At 28.4% G+C, this 20,629-nt stretch overlaps 1 protein-coding gene across 1 annotated transcript in view; it reads right to left on the bottom strand.

The window, feature by feature from the left end:
• LOC142323295 (VWFA and cache domain-containing protein 1) overlaps nucleotides 1-20,629 on the bottom strand; it is a 98,532-nt gene that overhangs the window by 42,261 nt on the left and 35,642 nt on the right. Inside the window, exons 6-11 of the mRNA XM_075362757.1 lie at nucleotides 19,245-19,351; nucleotides 12,757-12,909; nucleotides 12,202-12,417; nucleotides 9,518-9,766; nucleotides 7,059-7,214; nucleotides 5,705-5,877 (exon numbers count right to left, since the gene is read on the bottom strand). Of these exons, the coding sequence (XP_075218872.1) occupies nucleotides 5,705-5,877; nucleotides 7,059-7,214; nucleotides 9,518-9,766; nucleotides 12,202-12,417; nucleotides 12,757-12,909; nucleotides 19,245-19,351 (1,054 nt within the window). The remainder of the gene's footprint in view (nucleotides 1-5,704; nucleotides 5,878-7,058; nucleotides 7,215-9,517; nucleotides 9,767-12,201; nucleotides 12,418-12,756; nucleotides 12,910-19,244; nucleotides 19,352-20,629) is intronic.

Raw genomic sequence — 20,629 nt, 5'->3', positions numbered from 1 at the left:
AATTCATGTGCCATACCAATTATGCTAAAATAGTGAAGTGACCAGATCACAATTTAACTTAAGATCCTCATTTAACATCTGATAAATACAGCGTATGCAATGTGTAATTCCACTAAAATAAAGCAAAACAGGTGTTGGGTTTCTAATTTAAGCATTTAAAAAATGTGAACAGCACAATAAATAATACAATAATAAGCCAATTCACCAAGAAACTAGAATACATATTTTATAGCTTCAATCTCATAACCCTTCTAAATTTTATCATACATTAAAGAATATCAAATATGTTAAATAACATCCACAAGGAATTGACAAGCATGAGAGAATTCAAACCAGCTACGAGTTAAAGCATTTGCCTAAGAGATCTACATTTTCTACCTAACAATTTTTTTTTACCAATTTACAATACATTCTTACAGAGTAGTAAAATCACTTTCTTTAACAACTTACAGTAACACCAATAAATAAATATCAGCAGTACGAGTAGTTTTGATTGTATTGTGACATTACTCTATGTGATATTATAACACATTATATCAAAATGAGTCAAAAACGCATTTATTCTTTCTCATGATTATACTAAATTATTCAGTTATATTTGGACACATAGTTTAAATTAAATTTTATTTGTTCTACACATAACATCTGTCACGATGTTATACTGCTATGCAGATGTAACTGACATGTAATAAGACCAATATAATAATTATAATATTAATATTTACAATATCATGCAAAATAAGAAAGCTATATTTATACAGCATAATTACATTAAATTCAAAAATAAATAAATTGAAAATCACAAAAAATAATAAAACCTGATACAATATTACATTATAATTGTCAGTAAAGAGGTTGGCAATCCCAACATAAAATGGCAATCAGCAATGAACAATGAAATTGGTAATAAACAATAACATAGAATGAAGTAAATATAAAGTAATTAAAGGATCATTAACAAAAACTGATTATTATTAACAAAAACTATTAGTCAGATTCATCAGTGGAGTAATGTTTTTGTTACCAATAGAGCTTTTAAGATGGGCCTGAATGCTTTAATTGTATCACATGATTAGACTTTATCTGGGTAACCCAGTGTATTGAGGATGCAGATGTTCAACACTAACAATGGTGTATTGAGGATGCGAGTGTTACTGTAAGTTCTAAAAGAAAGAAGATTTACTACTCTGTAAGAATTTTTTGTAAATTGATAAAAAAAATTGTAAGATAAAAACTTAATATTATATTCTAGTAAAAGTTTTTACTTGTTGATTCATTACACTTAAGTTTAACTCAACTGCATCAGCTTGTGTAATAGAAAGTGCCATTCACTCTACTGTAGGTTTTCCACAGCAATAGCAATAAACTTAAATGATTTTGGTTAAACGAGCATCTCTCTTGCAGCTATTAACCAAAAAAATTTGTGGTGTGTTGATAAAGGAGAAAAAGTAGAGTACAAAAATATAGAGTAAAAGGTTCACCTTTCAACCTAAATAGGTTTCACTAAAATGTCCAAACATATTTATTTTATTATATACATAAATTTCAGCGAATAATGTGATGTAATTGAAATAAATTTCTGATGAATATTAGATTACTTATAAGAAACTAACTTCAATAAAACATTATAGTCTCTAGTAGCTTCACTACTACCTGGAGCAGTGATTCTCAACCTTTTTAGCTCACGACCCCCAACCCCAAAGTTAAAACTATTTAGCTGTGTTGCAATTTACAAGTTCCAACTTGATGTGTATATGCCCCTTGTAATTTGGTCTGCTTGCATAATATTCGCTGTGAAAGCATGCATATTTAGACACATCAAACTCTCAGCAGTATAAAAGAGGCATAAAGGATTGCAGAACGTCAGTTTAATTTTGAATGTGAACTGTGCATCTGGTGCCTTAACTTTAGCTTTTAAAAGTGTAGTTTCATTGAAAAAAATAATAATAATGGAGGTTTTGGTATTTTAGTGTGTGGTCAAATGGTGTAGCTGTTTTTTTTTCAACAGGATTCTTATGCAAAATGGATAAATTGTGAAAAACTAAAGTGAGCCATCTACATCCAGTGAATCAATTAGTAAAAAGACAAGATTTTACAATGCCAGTTATTTAATGGTTTTACCTCATTGGATGAAAAGCCACAGTGCATTGTTTGCTTTCATGTCCTCTCTGATGAATGCATGCAGCCATCAAAATTAATTTGACACTTGGAAACTAAACAGCCGAATCACAAAAACAAACTCTTGGAATTTTTTGAAAGAAAATTACATACTTTGAGAAATCAACCAGCTTCTATTTGTAAATTAAGCAATAATGATAAAAGTACACTTTAAGCATCTTATCTTGCAGCATTAAGAGTAGCTAGATGTCCGAACCCCATACAATCGCAGAAAACCTCATATTGTTTATTGCAATTGATATGGTCTGTGTTTTAATAGGTGTGGAAGAAGCAAAAAATTGAAACAAATTCTGCTTTCTGACACAGTATCAAGACAAATCTATGAAATGGTTGCTGATGCTTGTGATCAGATAATTCAGCAAATGAGTTTAAGTGAATTTTTTAGTATTCAGTTTGATTAATCTGCAGATGTGGCAAACATTTCTCAGTTCTAATGTTTTGTGAAATATGAATGCGTTAGGGGCAGATCAATCAAAGAAAACATGTTTTGCAAATCAATACCTGATCATATATAAAGACAATGTCTTTTTGATGTTTTTTAATGAAGCTACTAAAGACTATAACATAGATTGGACAAAATGTATTGCAGTACATAGTGAAGGTGTAAAATCAATAACAGGAAAGAACAGTGGATTCCTGAAAAAATTAAAAAATCAGAACAGAATAGACTCACTACTTCCTTCACAGACATCCTCTTGCCACGAGAAATATGCCAGAAAATCTCAAACAAATTCTTTGTAAAGCTGTAAAAATGCTTAATTTTATTAAAAGTTGACCATTACAGTATAGGATCTTTGCTAAACTATATGATTAAATGGGTAAAAAAAAAAAATTTTTTTTCTTTTCCACGCAGATATCAGATAATTATTGTGGGGAAAAGTTTTAACCCAGTTATGGGAATTGCGAGATGAATTAATAATATTTTTCCAGAATAAACAAATGCCATTCTCAATGTTTTTACAGAATAATGAGTATATGTTGCTGTTGGTTCACTTAAATGATATATTTTTGCATTTTAACGACTTGAATGTGAATTTACAAGAATGTGGTAAAAACATTTTATTAATGGCAGACAAAGTTCATACTTTTATTAAGAAGCTTGATATCTGGATTATTCACTTTCAAAGCAAAAATTCTGATGTTTCTACTCACTTCTGATTATTGAGAAAAATTTGGATGAAGAAAACACTAATACCTACCACAGTTTGGAAAGCATCAAGATGCATTTGTATGAGCTAGTAAATTAGTTGGCAGAGTATTTCCCGAAAGATAAAAATGATTTCTCAAATAGATGAGTACTGATCCATTTAGTGAAAACATTGTTGCAGCTGCTAAGTCACCAGAGATTCACGATCAGCTCACAGAAATGCCAGCCGATAAAACGTTGTAATTCAAGTCTGAAGATTTAGATAGTTTTGGTTTGCTCGTCAAAGTGAATATGGAAATTTAGTCACAGAAGCATTGAAAATGTTAAATCCCTTTTTCGTCACGTTTTACTTCTGTGAAAAGGGTTTTTCATATATGGTTGCGCTAAAAACTAAATATAGGAATCATCTTTTATCACTTAAATAACTTACTTTTATTTGTTTCTAACATAGATCCATGTATGGAGAAACTATTAAATGAAAAACAAATGCAACCATCTCATTAATCTATTTTCTTTACATGTGTACCTATAAATGTAAGTAAAATGTTTATAATAATGATTTTTACTCGTAAAATGATTTCATTATTGTTTGCATGTAAAGTTATAGGTTAATTTCAGGATCCCTCTTCCATATAATTCCACAAACCCCAGGCTGAGGAACACTGACCTATGAATATTTTTTAGAATATTTCATTAGAATTTAATACACAGAAATTATTAGAATCTATAGAAAGAGATGGTTGCAACAAGTCCGAATAAAACAATTGGTCAAATTTAATATATTGACCAATTTTACTTTCCTATAGTTGTAACGGAGTAAATTATAACAATATAAGGTAAGATTACAATGATTAGATGTATTAAAAATATTTTAAGAAGTAAAACACTGAAGAGTGTACCAACACAGACATATAAAGGCATCTGCTACTGATGTAAACAATTAAAAAAATGTTTTAAAACCACACAAAAATGAATCAATTCTGAACATCAAATTAATCTTCATTTTAATTTTAAAACAAATATATTCATTACAAGTTTAAACATAGTTTTAATATAAAGACATCTTGGAATAATTCAATAACATATACTTAAAAATTTCTATTGATTCAAAGAATTATTTGTCTTATTGGTTTCATCAAACAGTGTTAAATTGGAATTTTTAATTCATATTTATGAATAAAAATGTTTTTTTTTTAATTTTTACAAAATATGCTTATAAACTTTATCATTGTAAGAGACATAAATTTATTTATAAATAACCTCACAGTCCTCACAGTCACAAGCATAACTACAGTTCTTATCAACAAATATCATTGCTATTCCTAAATTTATATTAAAATTAGAATATAAATATACTAATCAAAATTAGCAACAAGAAATTGTTACAAGCAGCCATCAATTAATTAAAGTCCGTCACTTAAGAAAAAAATTGAAATCTATTATTAAGAAAGATCCAGTTAGCTTGATTAAGATTCTGAAATATTGAAAGGAAATATATATATGTAAATGAACCAAAAGACTGGAAATGGCTTGCTACAGTGTGATTTTCTTTTATTATCCAGATGATTATGTAATCATTATTAGACAATAATTCACAGTAAAGCATAAAACAGAAGGAAGAGGGGGAAATAGAATCTGATGAAAAAGGGAGAGTGAGATTGCAAGAGATGGAAAACATATTATTCCGATGCCCATCATCAAAAACATTGAAAATACTACATACACTTAAGAAAATATTGCCAGAAAATTTATTTTCAACTGGACTGATAGCTTAGAATAAAGTGCAAAAAATATAATTGCATTAGAAAAAACAAAAAACAAAAATAACATGTTTTTATTCAATCAGTATTAAACAACTTTCTAGTTCATTTAAACTTAATTTTAAGAAATAAAATGCCTTTTACTACAAAACAATTACTATTATTAATCACTGACACCATAATGGATGTTTTAGATATGAAAATACGTTAATAGTCCACGCAGATTAAGACATTTTTTCTGAAAATTTAGGCACATTTAGCTAAGATCATGTATAGCCTGCATTAGCATTCAAGTTCCACAGTTTTAGTAATATACATTACATATTACAGATTTATCTAGAGTACTTACAGTTTAATGATTTGTTATTTATCCCCTGATCATAATATTCTTTTAGCTTTGGATACTATGTCAAAAGCACTTCAAACAGAAGATGTGTGATTTTGTTCGAATTACTATACAAACAAAATACATCCTATTCTGACCTAATATGCTGTATGGGACATCAACTCACAATAAGTCAATAATCCAAAATTTTATTAATCTGAATTTTTTCTTCTTTGTTTTTAAATTAGTATAACAAGACTTAACATCACTTAAAATAAATAAAGATATATTTACCAATTTTCCATCAAATTTTCTTTTTGTAATCAGTTCACCATAATCTTCCTTTAAAACTGATGTTCTTATGACAGAGATATTTTCAACAATTTCTAGTAGGGAAATATCAATTACCCACGGCTGTTCAACATAATAACCGACTTGTCTTAAAGAGGGATGCGTTAGAACATATCCTGAAAATAAATAATAAATCAAAACAAAATACAATAAAAACTGTAAAAAAATGTTTAAAAATTAATCTACATTTCATACAATTACTTCAGAAAAAAATCACACTAAAGGATTAACTGAAATTATAAAAATAATCCATATTAATGTATTAATACAAACTCAACTATATATTAGTTCTTCCATGGTTTTGTGCATTATTTACCATATCATATTCGAAGTTATCTTAACATATAGGAGAGAGTACCCAAGTTATTCAAAACTGATGTAAAAACCAATTATTCATCATATTTCCTAATGGCTACAATCCATCCCTAAAGTGGTTCCTTTGCAAACATAACATAAGTCCCAGAACTTCCTCCACTGATGCAAGACCTGTAAAAGTCCACTTCATGGATACTGAGCAGTGTTTGATATTCATTCAGATACACACAATGGAACCAAAATGAACCCTTTTCCACAAGATCTTTATATATCTATACATTTTTTGGAGTCAAATCCAATAAGTGATCTGAATGGGAGACACATTCAGTCATGTTCTTAAACAAAATCCTGTTAAGTTTTGAGTTCTGAGCCAGAGAAATGTCAGGGCAAAGCAGCTGAGGTTAATCCATCAAACATCAGAGCAAAACTTTTTCACATCTTCATAAAACTACTGCAAAACATCACCATCGGAACTGACAGTCTATTCTTACCAGAAAGAGTTTTATGCATCCAATCTAAGATGTAAAAAACAAAAAAAAAATTACCAAGCACTTGTATACACCCTTTGGATCATAGTGAGTCGGGCTATTCAATTACAGTATAACCTCACCTCACAGTCACAAGCATAACTACAGTTCTTATCAACAATTATCATCCTAGACAAGAGGCTTCTGTTTTTTAGACAAACTGGCAAAGTTCAGTCCAAACACTGATATACTGTTGATTTTAGCCATCTCTCAGAAGCCAGAGGATAAATATATGATGCAATGTATACCCAACTTTCAGTTGAATACTTTGGCATATTTTGCAAAATAATAAGGGTTTTTTGCTACTATTTTGTAATTTTATAATCTAGTAAAGTAGTAGTTTATCAATACTTTAAAATATTCCTTTTTAACTAGTTATTTATTTATTTAAGTTTTTTAGATATTTGCATTACATTAATGTGGAATGTTTTCATGAAAATAATTTTAAAAATTACCTTCAGTATTAATCAAGAAAGCATATGAATTTATATTATTATTAAAATAAATAACATCTTCCACAATATCTTCAAGGAAGACTTGAATAGCAGCCACACCGATTATACCCGAGTATTTCACTTGTACAACTCTACTTATTGTAATAACAGGATCAGCTACAACAAAAATGCATGTATTTTAATAAAAGTATAAAATTAATAATTTCACACCAATAATACAATGTACAGAGAGTAAAAAAATAAAGGAAGACTAAGATTAAAATGTAAAGAGCAAAAATTAAGAGGATGTAGGATTTCAGAAGTATGTAGAAGCTAAGAAACTGCACAGAATAGAAAGGCGCATCAAATCAGTCACAATTTAAGACAATGTACACAAGTGTACTTTTACATTAATTTCATTAATTAAAAATGTTAATTTCTTTAGTTCATTTGTTTATTTTAATTATGTAATTAAAATAAATAAAATCAATCGATGATTTACATTATAACATACCTCACTATAATTAAATAGTTTACTACTTCTTATTATATTAACTGACAATTTGACTACCTTATCTTATACACATTAATAAAACTGTTACTATACTTCATAATCATATACAATATAAAATTAACTAACCAGACCCAAAACATTCAGAACTGCTGCCAGTTATCTAGATCTTGTAGTAGGTGAAGTAAAAAATTGTGATTTGGTGATTATACTACAAAAAAAATAAATGATGGTATGATTTTTCTAGCATTGGATCATTTTTGGAATATGATAAGAAAAATTGTGTGATATATATCCAAAACAGAACCCTTTAACCTTTTTTTCATTAATGTGGTCAATTATGTTCAGTAAATGTTTTTTTACTAAAACAAATTACATGCTATTTATGTCTATTTTACTATTTCATAATGTACTGTTTTTATAAAATCAATTAAGGCTCATTTAAACAAGTAAAAATAAATAAAAATAATAAACTGATAAAAGCACCAAGAACATTCATTCCTGAATGTAATTATTATAAGCATAAATTAGTTATACCTTTTAAATTTATTACTAATATAGAAAGGAAAAATAAAAAATAAATAAAACTGAGTAGCATAGCTAAAAATTTATTAAACTGTTTATCTTGAATTAACTTGTTTTTTGTAAACATAAAACAGTAAGCATAAAACATTATCAAATTTTCAATTAATAATAATTTGTTTATACCTAATATCTCATTAGTAAAAAAAGAAAAGTGTATTAATACCTATTGTGTGTATTAATAAGTACCTATAAGTGTATTAATGGAACTAGATTGTGGAATGCAGACTCAGTTGTAAAGTAATATCCCATATAAGATAACCACCTTGAACTGATTAAATTATTTTATGAAATATGTTTTTTAATGTATGAATAAATAAATTTGTAAAATACAAATACTTGTTATAAGAAACAATCCAGCAAACCAAAACACAACAGTATGATGATTCTAATTTAATTTAGCACAGTTCATCTGAGAAAAAAACACTTTTCTTTACTTTTAACAAAGAAGTAGCTTTTAATACAAAAATTAGAAAATTGTGATAAAATAATTTATGTTAAAAAAACAATAATAATAATAATAATAATAATAATAATAATAATAATAAAAACCTGAATAATGGCGTGAAGCATTACAAATGATGTGATCATTGTTAAACATCAATAACAAAAACTCAAAAAAAATCTTTAATTGCTTATCACCAACATGCCAAAGAGCCAGACTTTACAGTGCATTATTATACACGTAAAACAATAATTTTACTTGCACATGGGAATAACAGAATGATTCAACCTTAACTACTAAGATATAATTCACATATGCTGAATTCATATTTATATCTGCTGCACCATTTTGTAGGGAAGGATTAGTTCTTCAGTTATTAAATTAAAATTGCTCATTTTATTTGTGAATAGGATCAAAATTTTTTTTTTTATGGAAGTTAAAGGAAAGGTGTTTGTTTGATTATATACCAATACCTTATAAAGATTACACTATTTTAGTCTCTGTTCATGAACTGCAAGAGCTAAAGAAAATGAAGTCAAATACTTTAGCAGCAGCAAAGAAGTGGTTTACATTCAGCTGTTTGCAATTAAATCAAGGAAAAAATCAGATGTCAACTGGGTTAAGCTACATGAAGATCTACATGTTACAAAAGTTTTGTATTTTACAACCCCACTCTTTCATACGTAGAAAGAACATATTCAGTATGTATGTACCAGGCTTTCTAATATCATCTGCATGCTGAGAAAACTATATTAATATTTTACCCTTTTCTAATGTCATTTAATACATGGCATTCATGAGAATAAGTAAAAATCAGAAAAGTTGTCCATTATATAAGTTATTTGTTTTTTTGTATAATATATAGCAAATGTAATTTTCACAATACTCAAACGCTACTAATTACTGCTGTGTTTTCAAGCTAGTGAAATATTAACATCTTACTTCTGATTTCATCCAACTGAGGTAGAAAAAAGTTAACTCTTTCATTAATACGATCATCAATATTCAGAGATCCCATCAGACGTCTCACAAGTGGACCAAGTGTGGTATGCAACACTGGATTTGAACCAACAGATATTACTTCCATTATACCAGTCAATAAAGGTTCATTAAAAGAGATATTATATTTATAAAAATTTTGTTGAGCAATATCACGAAGAAAATGTTTTTCATATATTACCGGTTTCCAATCTGAAAAAAATAAAAACATAAAAATGAAATCTCCAGAACAATTCAGTAACAAAATGTTTATAAAAAATTATATTCATTGTTACTGAAAAACCACTTGTTCTACATTACATGCACTTTCTTTAGTTGTGGCATTGCAGATGTCCAACAGATTTCTAAACTTATGACTGAAATTTGACTAGTACTAGCAGCTTAATTTATTTAAAAGATAGATCCATTTTCAGTTGTGTCTAATATTTGACATTAAAAATCCAGTTACAGAAATACCAGCAGTATAGTATCTAATTATACTAGCTTATACTATTTATAGTATACCTTACTACTGTATTACACTGTGTATGTTTTACACTGTGTTAGATGTGTTATTCATTTGATGAATATGAATATAAGGTCATGAGTGTTCTCTTGAAACATTTCAGAGTTTTGATCTCTACCAACATTTAAACAAAATCCTCTTAGTGCAGAAAAAAGTAGTCAAAAATAAACTACGTAAAAAGAAAATTTAACAAAGTACCAAGCTTTATACAGAAGTCCTTAAATACGTATAATTTAAGAAATTAAACCGAGATCATTCCATGGGGATTTTTTATAGAAGCTGAAAGCAGCTAAAAACAGGACTTTTGTGAACATATTAAAAAAATATACAATTACACAAACCATACCAAGAGATCTTTTTAAGATTATTTTATTACCTCTAATAAAATTAATTTTGACTTGCACTGATAAGGTAAAAATTGATTAAGTTAGGAGTTTGAAAATTGAGCATTTATGCAACCTCTAAGAAAAAGTCAAATCCGTCATTAGTTTTTATGAATAACTTGAAAATATGAATTTCAGAAAAAATTAGATCCTCTAAAGTTATTAAATTTTAAAATGAATCATTACTTCAACCCAATATGAAAACATTGATCAAGTTAAGACAGTCTGATGGTCAACCATTTATGCTCCCATAAGCATAAGTGATTTAAACATTAATATACACGCTTAGTTTTTTACAAATAACGTGTGAACTACAGAGTTAAAAACAAATTTTGACTGCTTTGTTAAGACTTTTTATTACTTTTAAAATGAATTTGATTCATCCCAATAAAATAAAAATTTACAAAGTATAAAATTTGAAGATTGAGCAATTATGAATGACCTCCTCCCCCACAACTAGATCTCAATATTCAAATTCTTTTATTTTGCTATTAAAAAATTTATTTAAATTCAGTTTTAAGACAATAATTAAAACAATTTCTTCAAAAATTGTTATAAATGTGAGTACTTAATATTGTATGAATTACACCTATACATACAAAAAAAATTGTTGACACAACTCACAAAAACTGAACTGAATAAAACTGATGTTTGACTTTCAAACTAGCTTATCTCAGTCAATATTTATCTCATCAGAATAAGTCAAAGTACATTTTAAAATAAAAAATACTCTTAAAAAAAGTTCAACAATTTTTACTGAAAGTATATTTTTCAACCAACTTGAGAAAAATCCACTTTCACCCTCTTTCAACTCCCATAAAAACTCCCTACTGAAACAATCTTGGTCTAAAAAACATATCAGCAACAATCTGCTGCATTTTGAAGATTTGGAGTATTAGTCAATTTTCCTTAGAGTAAATTTTAACAATTATTTTCTTAATAATTGTTGTTTCCTTTCAATAGGGACCACATAATCGTATAGTTTTCACCTAAATTGTATTATATAATCATTGTGTTTACTTCAATAATAAATAATGCGAGATATTTAATCAATTTCTTACGTACAGGGATCAATAAAATGAGAAAAAATTAAAGTATTAAGAATATCTGGTCTGTATTCTACAGATATTCTGCAATTTAAAAAAAAAGTGCCACTCAGAGCACTGAACTTTTCTCATGGTATCATTTTCATAGATCTATTGAAGAATTACACATGCCTGTGCAGATTTTTCCAAGTTTTAGCATAAGGTTTCACAACTGCTCTTTGCTCTAATCTCCATTTTGGAATTACAACACAATACAGAAACATGTAACCATACTACATTTTAGTGGCCTTGATAGCACACGGAAGGTTGATGGTTAAAGGCCTAAACAAAGAATTCCTACCGACCGGTAGGAATTCTTTTTTAACAGTATCTGATGCAGAATACAAGCAGTCACTATACTCCTATTTCTTTTTGATTGCAATTCGTGTGAATAGAAAGATGCATTAAAATAAAGATAAACATTAGTTCTTTGCTTATTTAGTCATTTGCGATTTCTTTAGTCATTTATACAAACATATCGAAGTATTAGCAGCTTGAATTTTTTGATCTGAACTAAGGATGATTTCAAAATGTAATGTATTATTATCAAAGATAATAATCAAAATTATTACTTTTGACCTTGATTGTACATAATCGCAATTATGAATATTAAGAAAAAACTGTAAATCACCCAACAGAAAATAAGTAACTCACCATCAATTAAGGCACATGTATTGATAATAACCCTAGGAAAGACAGTTTTCTGACCGGCAGCAATCACTTCAAGCACTGTTTTTGCTTCAGTTAAAGATGGCAAGAGACCTTTACTTATATACAGTATAGTAGTATAAATTTGAGATGATGAATTCTGCATAACATTATTAATTAAATCGAATGCAAGTTCAAAACCCAATGAATGATTTGTCAGTCCTAAAAAATAATAAAAAAATAAATAAATGAAAAATAATAAATAATAAATAAATGAAAAATAGTAACTAATAAATAAATGAAAATGATTCCTAAACAAAATACCATCATAAAAAAATATTAAACAAGTTTAAATTAATTGAATTTAATTCTACCTATATGAAATACGTATATGATATAAAATAGTGTTTGTTCAATGTACAGCAGACTTTATAGTTTAAAAAAAACTACACACACAATCCCTTACAACTACTGCATTATTTAAATTAAGTAATTAATCAATAAATTAATAAGTTAAAATATCTGATTCTGTAAAATATAATAAAATAATTACATAAATACCTTTTGATTTATTTAAAGAATCTATAAAGTTCAACAAATGATGCTTGTTACTTTCACAAGAGATTCCTTCATCACACGATGGAACTGCATTTTCTGACAAACCAATAATACAGACCTGATCTCCATGACCCAGAGCAGTCACAATATACTTAGCTGAAAAAATTAAAAACTATTTTAAATTTTAAATAAAATTAACTTTATCAAATATAAATTTAAATTAAAATAATTCTCTGAAGTAGAATATATCTGACTATATCAAATTCAGGTAGAATCAAAGATAGGGAAAATAATAAAATAAGGTGAAGTAATATTTTATTATGTCAACTACAACAGCTACTTTCAACCCTCAAACAAATATCTACAAAATCAAAATACTCATTAGAACTTTTACGAACTCTAATTTAATTAATAATTTAATTTATTTTGGTTTAAACAAAGCATAACATTCAGCTTGAAAGCATAAACATTCTAAAATTCAATTATTTTAACTGAGTGCGAGCTCACCAATATAAATTAAATAATTTTTGTATAACAATAAATGAAATGATTTTTCTATCAATATATTTTCGGTGAAATAGTCGAAAGTCTTTGACAAGATCAGCAAATCATCTAATGATGCTCTCACAAATATCGATAGCATTTACACATCTACTTACAAAATCAATCCAAACTGATTAAGCAGACTTATTTTTACAAGACATACGTTTTTAATTTTTTTTTTCTAAAAGCTTTTAAAAATGGTTGTCACATACTACTCTTTGAAAGTTTTAATATAACTGGCAAAAGTAATATGGGTCTGTAATTCTCTTTATTTGTATTCACCCTTCTCAAAAAGAGGTTTTAGTTTAGCCACCATGCATCCGTCAGGAAAAATCCCATTCATCAATGAATCATTACAAATGTTTAATTAACTCATCGCAGCAAGATTTAACAGTTTTCATATTTATACCACCAATACCAGCATATGTTTTTTGGCAGAAAACAGGAAAACATCTTTTTCATTTACAGTTTAAAATTTATTAAACTTTGTTTCAGAAATCAACGGAAAATCAGAAAGACTGGGTTCATTGTATTACTTATACTTTGTGCTATATTAGCAAAATATTAAAAATGTTACTAACTTGAAAAGAGTTTATGACTATCTTATTATCCTCCTTCAAAATTAATTTGTTATATTATTGGTATTATTTTCTTTAGCTCTGCTATTATTATTTCCCAAAATATCTTGGTTTTATCTGAAAAATTACTCAATTCATGTACAATCTTTTTTGATTTATGTCTCCAGATAGCTTCACAGTACTTTCTTTTTTATATTGTAATACACTCTTTATCCTGATCATTTTTACTGTTGAGCCATTTTAAATACTGCTCCTTCGTTCTGTCTTTTATACTTATTATTTTGTTATTCAGAGAAATTTTTTTCTTTTGTAAATTAATTTTTTTATTGACCAGTGGGTAAGAGATATTAAAACAATAAGTCAGGGTATTAATAAATTGATCAAACTTTGCATTTTTATCCACAGCAGAGTATATATCAAAGTTTCTTTTTGTAATCTAAATTTCAATTCAGCAATGTCATTTATCTTTCTGTTTAGTTTAGAAATAAATTTTAGTCTTTCTATATTTGGAGAAGGTACTTATGAAATTATAACACAATGGTCTGATATAAATGGCTAGACAGTTTGTGTCTTTACATTCTCAATATTGGTCAAAAAATTATCAATATATGTAGATGTTGATTCAATAATACGGGCTGGAGATTCTATTTTAGTAACCAGGCGAAAACTGTGCAAGATATTACTGAAGTATTTGGGAAAAGTATCCAAATTAAAATCTCTTCCAATCACCATTTTATCAGCAAATTTCTGTATTTTCTTCGGGTAGCTGTTTAAAATATCCAAAAAACAGTTTACCTTATAACATCATCCTTACCATTATCAGTTACATGTAACCGACAAAACTATTCCACTTTTAATATTTAATGTAATTTTTACACTTTCACACTCAAATATTTGCTCTACTGAAAATTCACTGCTTATAGTTAAAATTTTACAGATTCAAAGTGACAGTTATCCCTTAAAAAAATCACAACATCCCAATTTACAATTTTCACAGCAAATAGAACTGATACGAATGTAGTACTGAAGCTAGAGAATCTTTAATTTTTCAATCACAAGTCCGTGTTCACTTATAATTAATACCTCAGGATTTTCATCCTGCAAAAATGTCTATTTGATTTATTTTGCTAGACATGACCTAAACATTTATTTATATGAAGTATATTAATATGAACTATTTTTTTATCAGATTGGGGGCTTTTAATTAACAGAAGGGAATTACTATTATAATTATTACTAACAACAGACATTGATCTTTCAGAATTTTCTAATGGAAAAAATTCCAGCGGTTCAAATGAATTGAGTATTTGACTAAATATTTGCCCTTTATATTGAAATGCAAACTATGCATTTAGTATATCCAGTAAAATCTATGTTGCTTGTATCAATGAAAGAAAGCTGATTGGTTTTCATAAGTTATTATGTAAATAGTCTCATTCATCACATTAATCTTGGTATTTAAAAAAAGGTTTATTGTATCTGAAAGGTACAATTATACTATGAGAATTGGCATTCTTAAAACATTTTTTAAAATACTGAGACAAAACTAAATGGAAAGTAATGTGAAATTTGAGTAAGAGTAATCTTTTCTTCAATAGGAGAATTACTGACAGAGCTGCACTGGTCAGGTATCTTACAAATGTGGAACTGAAGGAAAATGGAGGCTAACAAAAAAAAACTAGGAACTAATGACAATTAATCTTACAGAGTCTAATTGCCTTCTATCACCATGTAATAGTACCAACATACAAAAAAGGGAAATGCTCTACGAGGTGCTGCAGAGGATCAGTGATGTTATTGATGATATGATTACAAGGGTTAGTAACCATGACTTGAAAAGTAGAAAGGAGGTGTTTTGGAGGAGGAATTCTTAAATAATAGTGAAGAGTAACGCCTAAAACTATGAATATCTAATAATTAAGTCAAAACCGATGCTAAATGTAAATATAAGGCAATTATAAATAGACATGGATGCAACTAACAAGGAATGAAAAATCATTAATAGATAATATAATGACAAGTAGAAAAATAAAAATAAAGTAGTGGAGAAAGTCCAACATTACAAACTGAAGTTAAGAAAGGTTTTCAGTTAGAAGTCCAAGAATAATTAATCATTTTTCTCTCAAATGGACATCCTAGAAGGTAGTTAGCAAAGCTTTAAGCAAATTGATTTTGAAGCTGTGGAAAATGTTTGTGGAAATAAGCAGAGAGCAAGGGAAAAAGGCAAGACTGATTTAATGATATGCTTTAAGAAAGAATGAAAGAAAAGAAACAGCCAAAAAGAATTCCACTTGTGTGATACAGCAATAAGTAATAATTTGAGGGATAAGGCAATAAGGAATGAAGTATAAGATTTGGTAGAGCATTAAAAAAAATGTTGAAAGGAATTTGGGGAATTTATGGAATTTAGCAGCAGGGACAATACAAACTATTACTCTAAAAACTATTCTAAAATACTTTCAACAAAGTATTGAAAGACATGAATAAAAATAATGTAGATTAAAATTATTGTGGCAAAGAATGGAATTGTGTTAACAGAAGAAAACCAAATAATGTAAGCAGAAGAAAAAATAATTTACCAAGTTGTGGAATAATTGAATTTTGATAATGACCTTCTGAATTTCTTTGCTGGTATCCCACCCAAAATCTATTCTAGAATGGTAGAAGTTCAGTTAAAAGAAGTCACAAAGATCAGATAGACAAGTCCAGCATGGCTTTAGAACAGATAGAAGCACCAAGGATTTAATCTGTTCATTAAGACAAGTAACCAAAAAGTAATTACATATGATAAAGAAGATATGTTATTGTATTAGAGTTATTGGTTTTAGATAATGCATTTGATACAGAGCCTGTGAAGGGTTCTGAAAAAAAAATTTGCCTAAAAATCTAATACTAGGAATTCTGAGTTTTTATAATTGTAAAAATTACGAGAACAGGAAAGCAACATTTACTCATTCCAAGAGCCAGGGAGATATATTCTCCATCACTGTTTACAGTATTGATGGATTACATCACTAAGGAATAAAAGGACAACATTACAAGGTTTCACTTAGGAAACTTAAAAATGAACTCAACTAGACTGACAGACTTTGTGTTCACAATGATGTTTTGCTGCTGGCTACCCCAAAGGAAAATTTAGAGCACAATTCAGATAAATGGAATACCAAATTGGTAAAATAAAAAATAAGTATTAGTGTTGGTAAAAACCTCAAGAAAAGAAAGAGTACTACACATGGAACTGGAAGGGAAAGTTACAGAACAAGTAAAGACCTTTAGATAACTTGAATTAATAATTAAGGATGATGGGAGACTCAAAGAGTCCTACATGAAAGTAGGTTCTGCAGTAAAGTTAATTAATGTCATGAGTAGAACATTTTTATAAAAAGAGGCAAATTTTAAAATAAAAATATCTGCATTCAAATCAATTTATCTTCCCATGCCTTCTAACAGCTTAGAAGCATGGAATCCTACTGAAAAGCAATGCAATTTACTGATGACATGAAGATGATGTTCCTAAAGTGAAAGGGAAAATAAGAAAAGATAAAAAGGAATACGGATATCCCATAAAACTGGATACTCATCTACTTTGGAGGATGATTGAGGGCAATTAAATGCAACGGCTTTATCACCAAATCTGTATGAAGGAAGCTTAATTCCAAAACAAATAGGAAAACAAGAATAAGTGGCTATATACTTCGAGGATAACCATGATTGACATGGAAAGAGAATTTAGAAAAATCTCTATGAGAAAGATCCATGAGTATGACTGAGGCGATAAGCAGTAATGGACAAGTAAACTGGACAACTGTGCTACTACACATGCAAGTAGATGAGTACTGAAATATGTAAATAAGTATTTGTTTGTCCCAAAGTGACCAGTTGTAATGTATAATTGCATGAATGAGTATTTAAGTACTGTATTTCAAGGTGAATGAGACACACATTTGATAACGAGGGAAAGGAAATCATTTCTCATGAACAGGCCAGCAAAAGTAGGTTTAGACACAACTGCTCATGGAGGTGTATGCATGATTTACTCACTCAGTTAAACAAAAATCACAAAAAAATTATTCTTAACATACACTCTCCATTTAAACAATATTTCTCTGATAAAATGTTCATGTAATTCATACAAATAACAACTGTAAAATACCAGCAACTATTGAAAATAAAAGTAATGTTTTCAAGTTATATTTTTAAATTCTTATGTTAAAAGTTTCAAACATGATTTAAACTTTTTCTAACAACGTTAAGTTTTTAAACTTAGATTCAGTTTTTTTTTTAATTAACTTTTTCTTCACATTTTTTTACAAAAATAAATGCAAAATTTCATATTTAAATCATAATTATGTACTAATTGCTATGTTTTATTTTTAATATTATATATTTAAAAAAGAAAAAGAAATTGTTTCCAATAATTAAAAAATACAATTTCACTTAAATTTCTTAATTTATATATTGTTATAACTGTTAAAACAACTTTTCAGAAAATGTCAACTTCTATTTTAATTTAAAAAAATTAAAATTAAAACTTGCATCTTAATTTAACATTAAAACTTACATTTACATAGCGTAAAATGATAACCCAAGTTACGAAGTTCACAATACACTTTATCAAACTAATTTAGAAGTCGTATATTAACACACAGGACCTGTGAATGAAGCTACAGTTGACAGAAGGGAACTCAGATAGGTGCCAACAGTACTCATGAGATAGGAATGAATGAAACTTCTCACATTTCTAAATTTTTTTTCACATTTTACATCTGAGTGAATGTTAGTGATTTCAGTTCAAAATAGTCGTTGGATGAAAAAAAATACTTGAGTATATTTAAAATATGGCCTTCCAGTTAAAAAAAAAATCCTGATTAGATCCTTAAGTGACAAAAGTATTTGAAAATTTCACAACCAAGAGGTCCACAGGCACAACCCTCTGACTAGACAGTGGGGCACACTCATGCACTCTGACCAAACAGTAAATAAAAAATGAATACAAAGATCTATGCTAGAGTTACTGAAGTAAATTTAAAAGTAGAAAACATTGAAATACCATTCACAAAATAATTTTATTTAAATCTAAAATGAGATAATCATTTTGATTGTTAAACAATAATTGTTAGTAGACACTGAGAAACAAGTATTTAAAAAAAACCATATGCTGAAATAAAAGAAAAAATAATAATATCAAAAAAAAAAAAGAAACAGTTGTAAGAAATTTAAACTAGTTTTTGTTATACTAGTTGCTCATTATCTAGTGATGATAAGTGTTTAAAATTCAAATGGCCACCTAGTTTTAAATTTTAAATAAATTTTATTGTAAATAGTTTTTGAGCATGTTCTATCTATTTTCAGATTTAAATGAATACATACCAAGAGATTTTGCAACAGCCAGCTGATTATGGCCAACTGAACTTCCATGATCAATCAATAAAACAATTTGTCGAGGATTATGATCCATAGATTTATGGTAGATTTGTCTGTAAAATAACATATAACTGATAGATGACTCAAAAAATAAAATAAATTAATTTTATTATGATTAACAATAAACTAATACAAAAAAAGAAATTCAGTGTACAGTTTTTTAACACTCTCAGCACAAATTTATTCTCATGACTATACACCCACATAATATTTTTCTTATAAATTCTGTATACATGTTTTTATTAAACAAATATTTTTACAAAACATGAAAATAAATAAATTTTTCTGAAATTCCATAACACATTTAATAAAATATTCTGAGATTAATTACTAGGAATGGATAGTCGTTCAAAAAAGCTTTACAAGATATCAGTACTCTCTCAGAGAATGCGTATTAGAAACTACAATTAACTTCCTCCATTTAATGTAATGAATTTCCTGTAGATATAAAAAAACAAATGTCTAAAACTGAAACGCACACATAGCAATTCCCAGCAAGTGTGAGTTGCTATGTGTGATATGTTTTCGGCAAGCAAAGGATGTAGCACTGCTGAAATCCATAGCAAAATGAGACTAGTGTATGGTGAAAACTTAATGAGTGATGGTAGTGTACAGGAATGGTGTACGAAATTTAAAAAAAGGGCGAACAGACATCCATGATAAAGGTGGGCAAGATGCAAGTCTGTCATTACTGTACGCCTGGTTGAGCGTGTTGGTGATTTTGTCCGCGACAAAGAGGTTTACAATAAATGAACTTTCAACAGAAATCCTAGAAATTTCAAGGTCTTCTCTGTATACAATTGTGACTAAAGATCTTAGATACTAGAAACTGTGTGCACATTGGGTCCCAAAAATTTTGAGCGACAATCACAAAACACAGCAAATGCTGTCAGCCTTAATGTTTTTCACACATTACGATAATGAGGGAGAAGAGTTTTTAAAGTCTTATCGTTACTGGCGATGAGACTTGGACCCAGAATGACAATCCAGAAACCATAGAACAGTCTACACAGTGGATGCACATTTCTTCTCCAAACAAGCCAAAAATGTTCAGACAGACACTAAGGAACAAGAAAACAATGGCTACAGTTTTTCGGGACCATAAAGGTGTCTTGGTGTACTTTATGGAGCAGAGGACAATAAAAAGGAAGTTTATTGTGAATCTTTATGTCACCTCCACAGAGCGATCCAAAACAGACAGAGGCATGCTCTCGTCTGGCATGGTTTTGATTCATGACAGTGTGCGACTGCACTGTGCCAACATGATGCAAGACCTCAAACAATTCAAGTGGGAAGTTTTCGACCATCCACCAAATAGTCCAGCCCTAGCA

Source organism: Lycorma delicatula, chromosome 4 (assembly GCF_047948215.1).
Source record: "Lycorma delicatula isolate Av1 chromosome 4, ASM4794821v1, whole genome shotgun sequence".
Classification (NCBI taxonomy): Eukaryota; Metazoa; Arthropoda; class Insecta; order Hemiptera; family Fulgoridae; genus Lycorma; species Lycorma delicatula.
This window is presented reverse-complemented; position numbering and strand designations above follow the sequence as displayed.